This window comes from Akebia trifoliata, chromosome 14 (assembly GCF_017979445.1).
Source record: "Akebia trifoliata isolate Shusen 1 chromosome 14, ASM1797944v1, whole genome shotgun sequence".
Classification (NCBI taxonomy): domain Eukaryota; kingdom Viridiplantae; phylum Streptophyta; class Magnoliopsida; order Ranunculales; family Lardizabalaceae; genus Akebia; species Akebia trifoliata.
This window is the reverse complement of record NC_141388.1, coordinates 11175322-11194761: the sequence shown is the minus strand read 5'-3', so window position 1 is coordinate 11194761 and position 19440 is coordinate 11175322. Positions and strand designations below refer to the sequence as shown.

The window sequence follows — 19440 nt, the reverse complement described above, 5'->3', positions numbered from 1 at the left end:
TCATATTGTCAATTTAACATCACAGCCTTGTAGATTTTATGAAAAAATTCATATTAAAAAGCAATGTTAAAATTAAAATTCAATAGTGAAAAATAAAGTTTTTTTTTCTTTCATTTTTCTCATTTTTTTAAAGTTCATAGAATTTCGTCCTCTATAATGTTATGGCATCAGATCATGTTTTTGATTGCTACAGGGTGATCCGATCATGAAATTTTCATTTTTCATCATAGTAGGAGAGAGAAATTCTCTTTTATTATTGATGTCATTTTCTCCACATGTCAAATGGCCATTGGACTGTGAGCTAAAAAGCATTTTTGGTATTGGTATTATATTTGTAAAATGAGTGATATTTTGCTCACAGCCCAACACAGAATTGACATATGACATGTAAGTAATAAAAGAAAATATATCTCTCTCCTAACCACACTGAAAACACGAAATTTGTTGATTAAATGATCTTGAATTCAAAATCATAATCCAATGCCAGAGTGTTACAGAGGACGAAATTCTATAAATTTTAAAATAAAAAATAAAAATAGTTAAGCGCTTATTTTCAATACCTTTGGATCAAGTTTGAAAATTTTTGTTTTTTAATTCATGAGTTTCTTTTTAATCTAAAAAGGCTGTGTGGTGTTCCATTTCCATTATTATAATCCATGTGGGCTCCATGACCTTTTCGCAAAAACTTAATTGGTGTATTTTTATTACAAAAGCTCGTTTGGAATTCTAACAATTCCAAGGGAGCCTTGCTTTATGAAGTTCGTTGTCCACCAAATCTCAATTTATCATTTGTTATGGGGCAAATCTTGGAGCGGGATCCACGTCATAAATTTCTAAAATTTTGTAGTTAATTTGTTACTTAACATACCTTGAAGTGGATTCTAACCACATTAATTTTTCGCGTTCAAAAACATGATTTGACATATGAAAAAAAAATTGAAACAAAAAAATAATTCTCACCATTGAATTTTAATTTTAAATTTGGGGTTCGATATCCATCCATTTTTAAATCTACTATCAAGATAAAAAAGATATGTTTATTTTAATTTTTTATGTGGAATCTGAGTTTTTTTATATGCAATCTAGAAGTCTGTGTTGTTGGATTTGAAATCTTACTAAATAAGTCATGGTGGTATAATTCATAAAGTAAGTGTTTTTTTTTTTTTTTTTTATGTTTTTCCATGTAACAAACTTGAGAGTGTAGGGGAGTTTATGTAATAAAATTGTAACAGATAGGTCTGTCATGTAAATCTCTCTTTTTAAAATCTGGAATCTTAAAATAAAAATTCGTGGGTAGGAAAGAGAAACTTTCTCTTTATTTTTTACGTCATAATCCAGTGTTGGTCGGTGATCTGTAAGCAAAACAACACTCGTTGTACATCGCATCGAGTCAACTCGAAACTTGGCAAAGTTGACTGGAAAGGATTTCGAGGCGACTTCGCTATAGAACTGTTGGAACTGATTTGTCTCCCTGGAAATTTAAACAAGTCTACTGGAAAACTCAGACAAATCTGTTTAAAAATGTACTGACTCGGCTTAAGAATCTTACTTATAAACCCTTAATTAAAAATCTTACTTATAAAACCCTTAATTTTCTCACAAAAATCCTTGATTTTTCTCCACAAAACTCACCATCTTGAAGCTTTTTAACTTTTTTCCACAAACTCAAAGACTTAACCACTTCAAAGCTTTTTAACTTATTTAACATGAATTTTAATCACAAAATTTTTACATGATTCCCTCAAAATAGAAGTACCTTCTCTAATTCATCGACTTTAACCTCTCAAAGAAGACCCTTTTCAACCTAAAAATCTATTATATCTATTTTTCAAAAATACTCTCTCACTCTCGAGGTTAAGGGTCGAAGGAGATATATATCTTAAAGTTGTAGAGGAGGGTACCATGTTCATAATCATAATGGGTTTTGGGTAGAAAAATAGGGGCATTAATTAGTCTAAAATTAATGAGTCGCTCCAATTTTTAAGTTTAAAAACAATGATTACATCTAAAATTCAATATCTTGAATAATCTTTGTTTATTTTATTTATAAATTAAACTTGACTTTTTTTTTAGACATGAGAAAACTTTTTTTATAAATCAATGGTGAGACAGAACAACACACAAATTCCAACAATGTATCCAAGTCATTAATTATCTAATTAAACATGAGATCATAATTAGAGGGTTTCATCGAAATTACCTAAGATAGGATAACTTCGCTTCAACAAACTGAGGCTTTCTTGGACTCCTACGCCGAAACTCAAATAACAGAAGAAAATCTTAAGTTTCGTATCATCCCATCCCAATCCCATCGAAACCTCCTCCTCACTTCACAGACGGCAGTGGTGTGAATTCTTTTTCGGTGGACAGTTGGTAATGTTATTGAATTTTCAAATGAAAAGAGAAACAAAGACTTACATTTTAGCCGACGACTTTGGATTGTCTAGACTCAAACTAGGCTCACCCATCCCACAAAAGGACAAGAAAAGAAGTAAAGCATTGTGACCCTTTTTAAGAGGATGATTAAGTTGACAACGGATCTGTTCGTTTCCAGACCAGTACTACTTTAATACTGATCCGAAAATTTGTAAATATGTATTTTTAATCCTTTAGTTTCATTTCATCATTAATTCTGAAACGGATCTGAAGACATGCTTTATTTTCAAATTATCAATATTCAAAAAATTTAAAATATATAAAATTATATAAAATTTTAAAAATTGTACTTTCCAACTACATACATAGAAGAAAATAAAAAGATTAAAACATTTTATCTATATGTATTTATATGAAATTAAGAATATATATTTTTTTTATTAAATTATGTTAGATTGGATATTTTTTTATGTAGATTCTGAATCTGATCCAAAATTATTTTTGATCTAAGATTTCAATTCAAATTCGAGTCGAAAGTCCAAAACTTTTATGTTTTTTCGGATCGGATCGATTTGAACATCGAATATATTTCAAATCATTGCTAGTCCTAATGATAAAAAGGGACGTGCCATAGTGTGAGGTTTTCTTATTTCAACAGAAATTTTAGTGTTTGAGAAACATTTTACTAACTTAGTAAAGATTTGAGCCTTACTAAGGGCTGTTTTGCTCAAATGATTTATCACCTCAGCAATCTAACACCACAATCCTCTAAGTTATTTCGAAAAACTCATTTAATAATAATAATAATAATTTTTTGAACTTGATCTAAGGTTTCGAAAATTGACGCGATTATCAAATTTTCACATAACTCTCAAACTTAAAATTGATATTCAACGGTGAAAAATAATTTTTTGAGGATTTTTTTTTTTTTTTTTTTTATTTCATAAAATTTTATCCTTTACAATCGAAACATTGAATCATGTTTTTTGGATGCCAGAAGTTGAGGGGAACCCAAGGACTCTTAATGAGGGTGAAATCCTTACTAATTAGTAAGACTAGTAGGACTCTTTAGTGTTTCAACTGTGTACGAGTCCGATTTTGAAGCAGGTCAGTCCGCTTCAAAATTTTAAGGGACCCTCCATGTTACAAGAACGTGGCATTTTGTATTATTTTACACGCTACGTTTTTGTTAATATTTAAAATAACACTTAGAAATGTTACACGTACGCAAATTTTTTTTTTCAGTTGGAATCTTGAGAGCTTTTGGAGATTCTGAATATGCTTTATTCCCATAAATGCTTTGAAAAATGCTAAAGTTTTTTTGAAATAACTCTCCGAGTTGCATTGATGAGAGTGTATTTGTTGGTAGAAAACAATAATTGTTTTTTCTCGAGATGCGAGTGCATGTGTAGAGGAAAATCGATGGTCCCCTGCACGCATAGTTTTATTGAAATTTTTTACCACGCGTGGAAAGTATTCAGAGCCAATTGAGCTCAATCTTGTTACATAATATTTTATATCATTATTTATTGCAATGGATTAAACCTTTTTTGAAATTTGAAATTAAACAATATGCAAAAATTGTCTTATTTTTAAAATTTTTTAATAATAATTAAATATTATGTAATTTATTTAAAAATATCATGCATGCGAGGCTTGCATTTCACACCTCGAGGCCTACGCCTCAAGACACCAGTTAGTCGAGCACTCTGCCTCAAGTTTCGATATCTGGAAAACATTGGGCCAGCAACCGAGCACTCTGCCTCAAGTTTCGATATCTGGAAAACATTGGGCCAGCAACCCTCTAAGTTCATGGTGTAGATCATAGTTTAAATAAAATTCAGAAAACATTATTAATTTTTTTGGCTAGATCCAAGGTTTTGGTAAATGTCGACTGTTGAATTTCTAAAAGTTTAAAATTAAAATCCAACTATGAAATATCATTATATTCTTAAAATTTCGTTCTCTACATTCCAATGACATCTTACCATGTTTTTCGATGTGACCTAGATTTATTGGAAACTTTCTTTACTGATTAAGGAAACTGTTATTTTACAATAAAAGGAGCTACTAATGGAGCTAGGGTACAACTGACATGACTAAATTAGTAAGAAGTCTTACTAAGGGTCGTTGGGTCTACGAGAAAGGATGGTTATAGAACTCGCAAATTTAAAATTAAAATCCAAAAGAAAAAAATTATTAGTAATTTTATTTTTTGAAAATTTTAAATATATATATATTTTTTCTTACATTCAACCATTTTCATGAGAGATTTCAGTCAAGAAACTTTCCTGTGTTTTTTTTATTTTTGGTAAGGAAGTGTTTTTCCTTCTAGGACTTTTCTAGCTTCAACTAGGGGTGTCAACGGATAGGTATCCGAACGGATAGTGATATATCCGAATCCGAATTCGAATTTTTTTAGTGATATCCGAATTCGAATCCGAATCCGATCGGATATTACTTATTAATATTCGAATTCGTATCCGAATAAATTATCGGATATCCGATATTATCCGATTCGAAAACTATCCGTAATTTATCCGAAATTTATTTACTATTCGAAACTTATTTGCTATCCGAAAATTTATTTAAATCTATTGAATAAAAAATAAAAATAATAAAATATAAAAACACATCTAACACCATGAGGCTCATAAAATTTTTTTATTTTATAAAAGAAGAAATTGAAAATCATCTCAGAGAATGTGTTACAAACAAACCATTAGATGGATAAACTTCCATTGAATTTAACCTTCTAAAATGTGTTTGGCGTGTTCTCAAAAGCTTCCGGTACAGGAGATGATTTTACTACTTCACCTATTTTACCTAAATCTATAAACAGAAGAAAGCCACTAAAACTCTACACTCCTCTCTCAAACCTTTTTATCAATCTGGTTTGATTATTGCTCGCTCGGTTGCCTTCCCTTTGCATCCGTTGCTACTGCCAGTCTCCAATAGGTAAAAAACCATCGATTCAACATCATCCCCAAATTTGCTGTAAGCGTCCATCACCTGCAAGTAGATGAACCCCATTGAGAACACCATCTGCATACTGCTGCTAAGGAAAGCATCTCTTCCACCTTCCAGCTTTGAATCGCTCCGTGATGGAAGAGGTGGGGTCGTGAGGCGATGAGGGGCTGAGCCGCTGCCTGAGATTGCGATTGCGAGGGTTTGACGTCGTGAGGCGATGCCGCGATGAAGAGGAAGAGCTGAGCCGCTGCGTGAGATCGTTGAAGACGACGACAGGGCGTTCGACTTCGATAGAACTGTAGATCTGTGCTTCGCCGCGAGGAGGTCGAGTGTTCTTCGACAGAACTTCAACTTCTTTAAGAACTTCTAACCCTAACGAAAGAGAAAATGCTTTAATTTTAAAATTAAATAAAATGATATTTATATTATTGATTTCGGATCGGATATTATCGAATCGAATTTATCGATATCCGAATTCGTATCCGAAACATTATCGGATATTCAAAACTATCCGAATCCGAATCCGCTATCCGAAAATTTCGGATAATATCCGATTTTTCGAATTCGAATTCGAATTTCGGCTATCCATTGACACCCCTAGCTTCAACGACCCATAGTTGAAGGTCTCTGTCAAAGGAACGGTTCAGATAAGAGGAATATCACAAATTCAGATGAAAATAATTCTTTTAGGGATTAGTACACATTTTCGTAGGGATAAATGATCTTTGGGAATCCGTAACATCCCCAATCGTCAAATTGGTAAAGAAATGATTATTCATTCTTTTGATTAAAGAGATAATCCCACTAGGTTTGAACTAAGCGGAATTTCTTTTGAACCCAAAGATGAGATTGACATCTATGAGCCAAAATAGAGAGAATTATTTTATTTTATTTTTTAATATTCAATCGTTTTCAAGGAGAGCTAAAAGAGGGAAAAGAAAATCGAAACCGCAAAGGAAAGGCATGTAGGAGATGAGTCCAAAAGAAAATGAGTCGTACAAGAGTGACCTTAAGATTGCACCTGAAGTGAAAGTGTATAGGAATCATAAATGCTTTTCATCAAGATACTTCAACATTATTCAAAGAAAACAGTTTGGCTGATAAAACCAATACAAGTGGACCTTGGGACCATATGCACTTTCTTTCCACAAATGAAACGTGATGGATAGCTCGGATTTGGGCCTTAAGGTAGTGGGTTGAACTTTATATTCAGGTAACTTGGGCCAAATAGAAATGGGCTGGATTGGGTGAGCCATAGGGCTAAATGTATTAAATTACAAAGACCAATTTATTATTTTTCTTTTTAAAGAAAATTGCAACAGATACTTCAGCCCGATCCATCTCTTTTAATATAAAATAAAGCTGGTTGTCACGCATTGAAAGCTTTATTTTTTTTTATAAATAGCATTGTATTCATGAATCAAAATCAAATTGATCGAGATGACCAATCTGGGAGAACCTTACAAGACAAAACTACTCACGAACATAACAACAAATCCCATCCCACTTAAACACAAAATCTTCAAAACAAAAAAACCACTAAGCTCCTTAAAAACTTTGGACCAACAAAAGATAAGACCCAAGATAGACATAATTGTTTGTGGGCGATCTTTCTGCTTCCCCTCGAAAATGTGCCTATTCCTTTCAATCCACACCCCCCAACAAACTGCGGAGGGCATAAGGTTCCACAACGTCCTCTTTGTGCCACCAAACGCGTGTCCAATTGACGACCAACCAATGAAGATATCTTTAACTATCTCGGTAAGCATGTTGAAACCCCAAATAACTTTAAAAAATGATCCCAAATGTCATGTGAGAATTTGCAATGGATTAGAAGATGGTTCGATGATTCTCTAATTTCTATACGTAACATACAGCAACTCGCCCCACACCAACCACGCCGCATCAACAAATCTGTTGTTTGAATCCTTCCTAGAGCCGCCGTCCACATGAAGAAAGCAAGTTTGCTTGGCACTTTTGAACCTCAAATTGAAGCATGGGAAAAAAACGAAACCCCATTGTTGATCAATGATTGGTAAAATGAACGAACCGAAAATCTTCCATCCTTACTTGTCGTTCAAATCCTCTCATCTTCCCTTCCCGTACATAGCCCCATTCTTGAAACGTCATCAACTAACCTGCCAACTTCTTGAAGTTCCCATTCATTAATACCCCTTCAAAATCAAGGTCCCATGCCCAGCCTTCGCCCATAGCTCGACGGACGGATGTGATTGGTTGCCCTTTCTTCGAGGATATGGAGTACAACGTTGGAAATACCTCCATTAGAGGTCGATTACCACACCATGTGTCCTCCCAGAACCTTACTCGGCTACTTTGACCCACTTTGACCTTGATTCTCGCTTTGAACAGGGGGATAATCTTCATGATGCCCTTCCACATCCCGCACCCATATGGTTGTTTGGTTGGTCCGCTTTCCCACAATGTCTGGCTTGACTTATACTTGCTTTATAACTTGTTTCCATAAGTTGTTCCCATCGTTCCCAAACTTCCACAACCACTTCCCCCTCAAGGCCATGTTCATTTCCCCAAGTCTTCTAATGCCGATGCCAACTTATTTCTTAGTTGAGCAAACTTGTTTTCAATTCACAAGATGATGTTTTCTATTCCCATTTCTGTCATGCCATAAAAAGTTACGGAACAACTTGTCTAGATTTAGTTCTACACTTTGAGGCATTGAGAGAAGAGAGAAAATATATTGGAATGCAAGAAAGAACACTTTTTATCAGAGTTAGTTTACCTCCCTTGGATAAATAATTGGCTTGCCACATTGCTAGTATCCTTTTAATTTTTTCCACTATCAGGTCTCAGATCGCCACCCTCCTGTAGGGGGCCCCCAGAGGCATTCTCAAGTAGGAAGGGGGAAGACTACCCACTTGCCAACCCAACGAAGCTGCCAGAAGAGTTACGCATCTAGCCAAACCGATCAGGAGAACCTTACTTTTCCTCGTGTTGACTGGGATACCTGACACCGCTTCGAAGCAACAAAGCAATATGCCTAATCTCCTTGTCTGGTCTATGGAATCATCCAGGAACACTAGAGTATCATTTGCGAATTGGAGATGCAAAATAATAACAGTGCCTGTATCTACTAAAAATCCTGAAAAAGATCCATACTCTACTCCTCTTTCCATCATCTTCCCAAAAGCTTCTGTTACTATGATAAACAAGAAAGGAGATAGAGGGTCCCCTTGTCTGAGGCCTCTCTTACTCTTAAAGAATTCGTAGGGCGTTCCATTTACCAAGACCGAGTATGAAGGGGAAGTCACACATGCCATAACCTATGTGATCCACTTCCTGCCAAAGCCCATATTCTCCAGCATATATTTCAAAAATTGCCAGTTGACGTGGTCGTAAGCCTTCACAAAGTCCACCTTGCACACCACACCTACTTTCCCAGATTTCAGTCTAAAGTCAATGTACTCGTTTGCTATTAGAACCCCATCCAGAATCTGTCTCCCTTTGACAAATGCACTCTCATTACACCCTATTAACCTTTGGATGACACATTTAAATCTTTTAGCAAGGATGCTCATGATGATTTTGTAGTTAGTGTTCACCAAGTTGATAGGCCTCAGGCCTTTTATATCTTCAATCCCTACCATCTTTGGAATTAGAGCAATGAAAGTACAATTGGAGTCACGATCCAGCACTCCCTCTCTAAAAAATTCATTGATTAGAGCAATAAAATCACTCTTGATGATTTCCCAACAAGCTTTGTAGAATTCCACAAGAAAGCCATCTGGCCCTAGTGCTTTATCGCTCTTCATGCTTGAGATAGCATCCCATATCTCATCTTCTTCAACGGGTCTTTCTAACCATTCGCCTTGTAACTCAGAGACTCTATCAAACTCTAGTAGATCAGGTTTTGGTCTGTTAACAGCCCTTTCGGTATACAATTCCGAGTAGAAATCTACGATCCCCTTGGCTACCGCCACATCGCCTTCTACCCATTCCTCGTTCACGTACAACCTCGTGATGTGATTGCTCCTGTCTCGGGCATTGGCCATGCGATAAAAAAATTTTGTGTTAGGTATTCCCCGTTCACATTAAAAGCTTTATAAATTTTTTTATCTCAGTTGTTTTAATTTATTACTATTTTTTTCATCTACCAACAACGTTTTTAAATTGAAAGGTAAATTACACTTTGACCCCCCATGGTTTTGCATAATGCCACATTGACCCCCTAACATTTTGACAATTGCACTTACCTCCTTTCACAGATAGTGTTAAAATTTATATATATATATATATTTTGACTTCATTACTAGATAGATCTTCTTGAAATACCTAAAACACATATATTATAATTGCAAAACAAACATTCAAATCAAAAGTAACAATGAAATGTCAACTTTGCTCATCATTTTTTTTATAAATAGTTGAAATAAATCAAAAAACACATTAAAATATTCAAAATTAAAAGTATACAAATCTCCATTCATCATTCACGGTTAGAAATGATTGCAATCTCAGTTGAAAAACTTAAGTATGTAAAGTACATGAGAAAAGGGGCAGTTTGGATATTCCAAAAATATTACAAACAAATATGAGGTTGAGGGACCATTAAGAAAGAAGAAAAAAATGAAGGCACTGTAAATATTACAAAAGTTAGGGACTATTTGTAAAACCCCTCCCACATGGTCTATTAAGCAATCTTTCCAAAATAGAAACAAAGCCAAACGTAACGACGATAATATGATAAGAAAATGCAAATCAAAGTATAAAATCTGTACATACCTATCGTTTTGTTTCTAGAATCGTGATAATTTGACTGAGGCGCATGTCATACTCAATGTATACCTCTGAGATGACAGGTTCAGGAACCATATATCTGCTCTCCTTGGGATACAAAACGGTTCCCCATCGTTTTCTACATTCTGGTAAGCAATGCACTTAAAATCACAAAGCACACTATAGATAATAGATGAAAATATATGTCCATACGAGAATCGGTGATGGCATCACCAACCTCATTTGGGATCCAAGGACCACCTGCCCACTCACTTAGCGCTTTTGTTATCAAAACAAGAAATATAGAAAAAATGGTTCCCCCTCGAATCATAGCTTCAGTGAATGCATAAGCATACCTCTTCATCGAATACGGGAGTTGATGGTAAAAGAAATCTTGGACACCAGCATGAGTTAATCCATCCATAGCTCCAAACAAGACGAATTGTGGAGTTAACCAAAAGAGATTTATTTTACCAAAGATGTCCATATGGATAACGTGCCTGAAACTACCTGAGTTAGTTGAACCAAAGCAAAGCATGTTAGCTGATCATGTGGTCCAATTGGGCTTAATCTCTTGTATCGAGCTTTGCTTTATTAATATTGATTTCTCTAGTCATGGGACTGTAGCAGTGGGGCATGATGCAATTTTTGCCATTATCTTGGTGGCCCATTGCTAATAGAAGCATAAGAATTGAACTTAATGTTTTTCCTTTTCTCCATTCATCATGCATATGTGTGAGAGAGAATCTTACAGTTATATGTATTCTGAAAAGAATTGAATTTGCAGGAATGTAGTTTTAATAAGGAGGGCGAGAGTCATACAAGTTCCAACTCAGAAGTAATGGAGAAATGCAAAGATTTCTTCTTAGCAAGAACTTACGAGCTTATTGCTGCAACTCCTAAAAAGATGAAAGTTGATGCTTACCAAATAGGTACTATGACAATATAATTGCTACTTACCAAATAGCTTATTGCTGCAACTCAGAGCTAAATTCATGTCACATCGTGTATATAATTGCATGAAATCACTTTATACCTGATTATCATTCCTGAATGAAGTATTTAATAGAAAATATGTGGAACTTGGGTTTTTTCAGTAATGATTGCCATCATATTGACATGCTTGTTACATTTGTCGTAATGAAGGTGCCAACTTACTAGCTTGATTAAAGTCTACATGTTTAGTACCATATGACCTTGGCTCAAAATCCGCCTTCATATACCAATTAGTACCCACTAAACCGCTTGCTTATCGTGGGAGTAGATTAATTTTTCATCAATTTTGCCTTTTTATACAATAGGTTGCACAAATTGGTGAGAGTATGTCATGTTTCATTTCTTTTATTAGTTTTAGTGATTTTTGGTGTCACCCTTCATTTTTTGTGGAGGAGATGGCTAAGCTATGTTGATTCTTAGTCCACCACATTTTAGTAGGTTTAAATATTCCTAATTACGGATTGAGAACACTTGTCTTGGTGATCCCAACCACTGATAAGGATTAAGGAATAATTTACAACAATTAACAACACAACTATGTTGATTAATGGAGCTTGAAATATGTACTCTTGCGTGGATTGATCGTAAGGAAGTGAATTCATAATCTCAATTGGCTATGTGTGATTGAATAAATATAAAGTTTTACAATTGTGAACATGTAGTAAACATTCAATAAAGAACCCAGCAGTATTAATAGTAGTTATGTTCAAAGGAATGGTCAATTGGTTTATTAGAGGTGTTAATCGTTTGATGGAATTTATGTGGAAGGGGTATACTGGATTTGGTTGGGGCAAAGGACTGTATGTGTAGGGGTTTTGGGAAGTATGGATGCCTTAAAATTAGATTTTTGGGTTAACATGCCTTACAATTAGATTTTAGTATGTCCATTTCATACCTTTTGAGAGAGAGAACTAAAAATCTGTTATTAGTGGCAAAAGTCAGAAGCACCAACAATTCCTAATGAGACTGAATCGACTCTGTGAGCTCGAATTTTGCATTAATGGCGTCTTGAACTCTTGATCATTTACGGTAACTGGTTTCTTTCTGTAGATGCACGAAATGGCTCTACACTTTCCTTCTCTTTAAGCTCGGGGGGACCTGCAAAACAGCCCACTCCGACGATCAAGTTAGCCAAATTGATCAGTGTAATGTGCTCAGAGAAGAAGAATTCGAACCTTTTTTACTTGTAGTTTTCTCCCTTATATAGGCGTTCAACCTGATCGTTTTCTATGCCCCCCCTTGAGGTGACTTGGGGTAGTTAGCCTACTCCCTGACATGTCAGCTGCAGGAGTTGTTGCAACTGCCCTATCGCTTCTGAGAAAGTCAGGTTTGGTCTGACATGACGTGGGTGGTTAGAACTGGCATTGCAGGCTTATCTGTCAGACCTGTCATACCGACCTACGAGCTGATGGCACAGTTCCGAGCTTCGAATACATGCATTCGTCGGGATAAATAGACCGAGCCACGACCTCAAATCATTAATCTTGGCCCCTGATCGAGCCACGTGTCCGTGCTCAAGAATTTCCCCCCACAATACCCCCTCCCGAGGGCTCGGTCAGAATGATCGGGTACTCGGGAATATTAATAACAAAAACTGACACGTGGATGCCTCTCATTGGGTCTCAGCTAGGATTAATGATATCTTTACGGCGAATAAAGAGATCGTTCTCACTTCTCGAGGGCGGTGGTCGGTTGGGCTCTTATCGCAGTTCGCGCCCTGTCTGCTGGTTTAAACGGCGCAATTATTGCGTGGTGTACACGTGGCGCCCGGGGAATGGCTCGATTCGCGTGCAGTGGGGCGAACGGTCGTATTGGGTTTCTCAGCATTTAATACCTCATCATTATGGGCTTAAAAGGCCCCAGCCATTGATTTTGATAACGCATCTCGAGGCCTCTCAGGCCTATAAATATCCCATCCATTTCTCCTTCTCATTTTCACTCTCATCTACCTTGCCGTTATTCTGCCCAATTGTTCTCTCGCAACCCTTCAGTCTTTTCGGACGTTCCTGATCGTGCCTCCGCTGCGCCATCGCCGTGCCATTCTGCCGATCGCTGTTCAGAGACCAGGAGTTACCAACTTTTCTTGTAGAGGTAATCCGGTCAAGGCCCATCCTCTCTCCTCTGCCCCTTCCCCCTCACCTTCTCTCTTCTAAATGGCCAAGGGGAAAACCTATTCCCCTGTTCGCCCTCCACTGGACACCGTCCGGGATACTTTCGGTGTCCCTAGGGCCGTGCGTCTGTCCTATGTGGACGAGACCTTTGTCCAGCGTGAATGCCCCCCAGGTACCTCGGTGGTATACTGGGGGCAGCTGAAGGCAGGCCTCCGAGTTCCCCTTAGCAGGCTAACTCGAGAGGTCCTGAACTTCTTCAGGAGGGCTCCGGGCCAGATGAGCGGGAACTTCTTCCGTCTCATTCATGCTTTCGAGCTAATGAATGAGAGGCTGGAAGAAGGCCTGCAACTCGGCCTAGCGGACATTAGGGCTCAGTTTGCCCTTAAAAAGTGCCCGAGTAGATCGGGTTTCTTCTATCTTTCCAAGAGGAGAGGGAAGCCGTCCTTGATCGAGCTTCCCGACTCGGATAAGGAATGGTTCTTATTCCCTATTCAGCTGTCCGGGCAGTGGGAGAGTGCTCCCGGGGACGAGCTCCCTCCCTTGACGCACCATTCCTTCAACCCTCATGGTGAGTCCTACTCTGTTCTTATTATCCAGTTTTCGTTATAGTCTGTATTTGCTAGGCTCCTGAGGTTAACTTTTCTCCGTCATGTTCGCAGGTCCTAGCAAGGACAAGTTCTCTGAGGAATCGGTGGTGATAACGCACTTGTTATCGAACCCCGACCTTTTCATTCACGTTACCGAGCTTCTGCCACCAGCACTTCGCCCTTCATCCATGGCACTCCAGTCCAAGCGTCCTCCACCAGTCCTGGGATCCGATTCCGAGGACGAGGCTACGGAAGTCGCGCCCACCCTACCTACCGAGGCCCCGAGGGTGGGTGGCTTTGCTTTTGAAGAAGAAGAAGAAGAAGAAGATCACCGGCCTCTTCTTAAGAGGCTGAGGAGGGGGCCTCATCCTTCTAGGTCCCCAGCACCAGCGCCGGTTCTGCAACTACCTCCGCCTCCCGCCGCTGACGAAGCAGGACATCCAGCCGAGCCATCGCACACGTCCTCGGCTGGATCTGCCCGAAGGGAGAATCAGCCTCTTCCTACCCCCTGGGTGGTACGCCCATTAGTCAGGGGGAGGCCGGTGTCGGATAGGGACTCGGCCTTATCCGACCCGGCTGTAGCTAGGGCTATTTTCGATGCGTCCGTGCTTCCGCGGGACGTTGAAAAAGTACGCCGCAGTTTTGTTGGTGACTCAGCAAAATTCTGCAACGAGGCGTTCCGAGCTTTGGCTATGGTAAGCCTCTTACTCTACCTCGATATCATTTTTCTGCGTTCGTACACTTCTAACGTTTTTTTTTTTTTTTTTTTTTTTTTTAGGCCCAACATGCCATGGCCAAACTTGTCGAGGCTAGCGACAACTCCGCGCAAGACCTCAAGGCGGCGGAGGGCCGCATAGCTCAGCTCCAGGCTGAGAGGGACATGGCTGCGGCCAGCTCCCAGAAGCTCCAACAAAGCTTGGATAGCGCACTATCCGAGTTGGAGCAAAATAAGGACCGCCTGGCTCTGGCAGAGGGGAAGATTTCCTCACTTGAGGAACTAGTCAAAGCGAAAGAGGCGGAGCAAGAGAGAGCTCTTCAAGACCAGCTCAACTCTCTCCAGGCCCAGCTTGACTCCTCGGAGGAGGCCTGGGAAGCGGCCTACAACAAATTGAAGGCCAAGCTGAGGAGAACCGAGGCGGCAGCAAAAAAGCCGGAGGTGATCCCAGAGGTGACAGCGGCCGCGGTCCCCGAGTTTCCCGTCGATCATTCGACTGCTCCTACCGAGAGTCATGCCCCCGATGAAGCCGAAGTCGCGCCCGAAGTAGATACCTAGTTTTTCTTGTTTTTGTTGGCACAGTCTTGTAAATGCGGGTGTAATTCCAACATATATATATATATATACTTTTCGTTGACTCTTGTGCTTCCCTTTTTGCTTTCTCTTCCTTCTTTCTTTTTTCTTTTATGTTAAAGCATACTGCTTAAAAAGAAGACAAACGAAATAACTTAGTATCCTCAAGTTCTTAGGTTCGATCATAAGATTTTTCCATAGATTTGATGCTAGCAAAGAACCGAAGCTCCGATTCCGAACTAGACTCCATAGTTTATCTTGGCTTCCGTATAGGAGCTAAAGCTTTTCCTTCAAACCAACTCCTCAGTTGGGCTCGGCTCCTATGGAGGGGCCGAGGCTTTTCCTTAGACCAACTCCCCAGTTGGGCTTGGTCCCCGTGGTGGGACCAAGGCTTTCTTCCGAACCAACTCCTCAGTTGGGCTCGGCTCCTGTGGAGGGGCCGAGGCTTTTCCTTAGACCAACTCCCCAGTTGGGCTTGGTCCCCGTGGTGGGACCAAGGCTTTCCTCCGAACCAACTCCTCAGTTGGGCTCGGCTCCTATGGAGGGGCCGAGGCTTTTCCTTAGACCAACTCCCCAGTTGGGCTTGGTCCCCGTGGTGGGACCAAGGCTTTCCTCCGAACCAACTCCTCAGTTGGGCTCGGCTCCTATGGAGGGGCCGAGGCTTTTCCTTAGACCAACTCCCCAGTTGGGCTTGGTCCCCGTGGTGGGACCAAGGCTTTCCTCCGAACCAACTCCTCAGTTGGGCTCGGCTCCTATGGAGGGGCCGAGGCTTTTCCTTAGACCAACTCCCCAGTTGGGCTTGGTCCCCGTGGTGGGACCAAGGCTTTCCTCCGAACCAACTCCTCAGTTGGGCTCGGCTCCTGTGGAGGGGCCGAGGCTTTTCCTTGGTCCAACTCCCCAGTTGGGCTTGGTCCCCGTGGTGGGACCAAGGCTTTCCTCCGAACCAACTCCTCAATTGGGCTCGGCTCTTGTGGAGGGGCCGAGGCTTTTCCTTAGACCAACTCCCCAGTTGGGCTTGGTCCCCGTGGTGGGACCAAGGCTTTCTTCCGAACCAACTCCTCAGTTGGGCTCGGCTCCTGTGGAGGGGCCGAGGCTTTTCCTTAGACCAACTCCCCGGGCTCCTGTCGAAGGTTAAATAGAGTGTTAACTCCGACCTTCTTCCTTCGCAGGTGCACGAACTGCCCAACGAACGCTTCTTCCAGCTCGGAAAAGTTCGTAATGGACCCAGCTGGTAAGGCCTGGAACCACGTCATGGCCCCGAGCCTCAAGGTTGACGGAAACAGCTTGCAGAGCAACGGATCATCATTTTGGTACAGCACCATTTGACTTCTGTAGTGCAGTATATGGTCCATAGGATCTCGCGTCCCGTCGTAAGTTTCAAACTTTGGCATGTGGAACGACCTGGGTGGTTCGGACTTCATTATCGCCTGCGAGAATGGTGTCCCTTTGAGCTCCCGAATTGCGTTCCGTACCTTTTGCGCGGGATCCTTTCCTCGCGCGAATTCCTCATCCCTCCTTTTGAGCATCTCCTCCACTTCCTTCCTCGTCATGGTTTCTTTAACTTCGGAGCTTCCCTGCTGCGTTTTTACTGCTGCTGAATCTTCAGTCCAATCTACCTCCGTTCTTGCCGTTCGAACAGGATGGTCACTGCTCTGTTCTGCCCCTGGGCCTTCCTCGGTCTCCGCACGCTCGCCTAACCTTTGCCTGAGCTCTTCGTTTTCCTTTCTAATTTTCACTATCTCATCATTTTGTTTCTCCAACCCCCTGCGCATTTCATCCCTCATCTCTGTGAGTAAGTTGTACATTGCTAGCATTGGATCCGGCGCATTTGGGGGCGAGTCTGCTGGTAGTGGATTTGATGGCTCTCCACGATTTTCGCCTCTAGCTCTTCCCATATTGGTCGTTTTTCTCCTTGTAAGTTTCCCACGGACGGCGCCAAATTGTAGATGCACGAAATGGCTCTACACTTTCCTTCTCTTTAAGCTCGGGGGGACCTGCAAAACAGCCCACTCCGACGATCAAGTTAGCCAAATTGATCAGTGTAATGTGCTCAGAGAAGAAGAATTCGAACCTTTTTTACTTGTAGTTTTCTCCCTTATATAGGCGTTCAACCTGATCGTTTTCTATGCCCCCCCTTGAGGTGACTTGGGGTAGTTAGCCTACTCCCTGACATGTCAGCTGCAGGAGTTGTTGCAACTGCCCTATCGCTTCTGAGAAAGTCAGGTTTGGTCTGACATGACGTGGGTGGTTAGAACTGGCATTGCAGGCTTATCTGTCAGACCTGTCATACCGACCTACGAGCTGATGGCACAGTTTCGAGCTTCGTCGGGATAAATAGACCGAGCCACGACCTCAAATCATTAATCTTGGCCCCTGATCGAGCCACGTGTCCGTGCTCAAGAATTTCCCCCCACACTTTCCCTTTCCGCAATTAATTGGCTTTTATGGAGTTGTATTTGATCGATGTAATTTACAAAGAAATTAAAAATAGGAAAGATTCTCTCAGATCTAACTTTCGTAGTTACTTTGAATCAGAAAGAATTTCAAAATTCTTGTTTGATTGTTTTGTTTTCGTTTTGATTCTCTTTAGATTGAAGCTCTGGTTTTAGGAGTCTTGGAGATGGCAGATTCATTATCGGATTATAGGTTTTAGTAAGGATTTGATGTCCAAATGTGTGAAAAGGTATAAATTTGGGAAATTAATTTCTAGATTTTGGCAAACGAAAATTTTCAAGAATTTAATTTGAGATTTGTTGATGTTTCTTTAGGCGACAGGGAGAGTCTTCTTGTGGTTTTGGAAGGATCTGAAATCTCGGTGATTGAGAATAATAGATATAATGGAAGATAGACGGGAGAGTATCGAACTTAAATTCCGTATCTATGATGGTACGGATATCAGTCATGGTAGCTATGCCCCATCAACTACTGTTGCAACACTGAAGGAAAGGCTAGCAACTGAGTGGCCTCAAGGTTTGAATCTGCTTGCTTTTGTTTATTTTTGTACTTTTTTCTTCGAGTTATATATTATATGTTTGAATCTATAGGAATTAAGTTCAGCTGATTTTTATTCTTCAAACTAAGTAAAGTTTTGGGTAATATATTTACCCAGTTTATAGAGGTGCTGTTTTTTGATAATTATAATTCCATTAAGGAAAAGGAGATCGAGGACACCTACATAGGGAGAACGAGATTACAAGATTATCCGGAACCAAAACACATAAGGATCTGTCTTAAAACAAAATCCTCAAAAAATACACATTTGAACTCATTAAACATTTTACACCAAGGAAATGATAGACCTAAGTTTATAGTGATTCCTCTTTGTTACTGGCTCAAATACATAGATTCCTCGATATTTCATCACCTTCAGATTACTCTCTGATGCTATGTGAGGACGGCATTCACAAGAATACGTGTCAGATTGATCATATGGTGATTGTGTAACAGAAATGAAGTCTTTATTGCCTATATGGACAGGAAAGACCACCGCCCCACCCACCCATTTTACTATAGTTGATGAATTCCTCTTGTTTTCACCTCAGGCATTCTAGCTATTGGAATGGGTTTTCAGGTCCACCATGAAATAGAACAACAATCAATAACGCATATTTAAAGGTCATCTCCTTGCATTAACTCGACAAGTTGTCATCCATCTTCCACCAATTTCCCTCTCAGCTACTTTTTGTTTTGCTCTCATTCTAGCTATTTGAATGGCTCTTCAGGTCTGTGACTAACGATGATGGAGACATGGTTGGGGTCACTATCAAGTATCAAGTCGAGATATGGGTAAGAATTGGCCCAAAACTGTGAACCACTTGGCTACATTTGGTTGGTCATAACAAGTGACTAAGTATTTATGACCAACACATCAAGTTTTCTCCTTTATAATTAGGCAACTAAGTATTCAGATTGATATTCTAATTTTCTAACTTATTTTTCACTTGCTTTCCTTTATATGCAGTTTGTTCATATTATAGTAACTGATGATCTTTCTTCTTAGGTAAAATTCTACATATAAACATTGGTTCAAGCAATCTTCTATTTCTATGTTAAGACTTGCCTTTGGTTGTATAGGCAGTCCATGTTGATATTTTGGAGAAACAACTGCTCCACTATCTTTCAAGGAAATACATTGTCGAGACCCGTGAGTTATTGTATTTGTGATTTTATCTTTAATAACCTTCTTATTCGGGTCCATGAAATTTGGCATGGCGAAGGTCTTTTTCTTTACCTGAGTTTGTAGCTAAAGTTCAAGAAATGATTAGACATGGTAAGAGGATACGATAGAGCAGAGAGAGCTAGAAGAGATCAAAGGCAATATTGTGTTTTAATTGTGTTTTATTTCTAAGCAATATTTGAC

General features: G+C 39.7%; 1 protein-coding gene and 1 long non-coding RNA gene across 2 annotated transcripts in view; one reads left to right on the top strand and one right to left on the bottom strand.

The window, feature by feature from the left end:
• The window catches only part of LOC147386234 (protein NRT1/ PTR FAMILY 5.5-like), a 32556-nt gene extending 30152 nt beyond the window's left edge, over window positions 1–2404 (bottom strand). The window contains exon 1 of the mRNA XM_086422038.1: window positions 2201–2404. Coding sequence (XP_086278164.1) covers window positions 2201–2312 — 112 coding nt within the window. The 5' untranslated portion in view covers window positions 2313–2404. The remainder of the gene's footprint in view (window positions 1–2200) is intronic.
• Window positions 2405–11730: 9326 nt separating this feature from the next.
• On the top strand, window positions 11731–18571 carry LOC147386233 (uncharacterized). The gene is made up of 3 exons (XR_015172302.1): window positions 11731–12123; window positions 17671–17763; window positions 17849–18571. It is a non-coding gene; the product is annotated as an uncharacterized LOC147386233 (long non-coding RNA).
• Window positions 18572–19440: the final 869 nt, after the last annotated feature.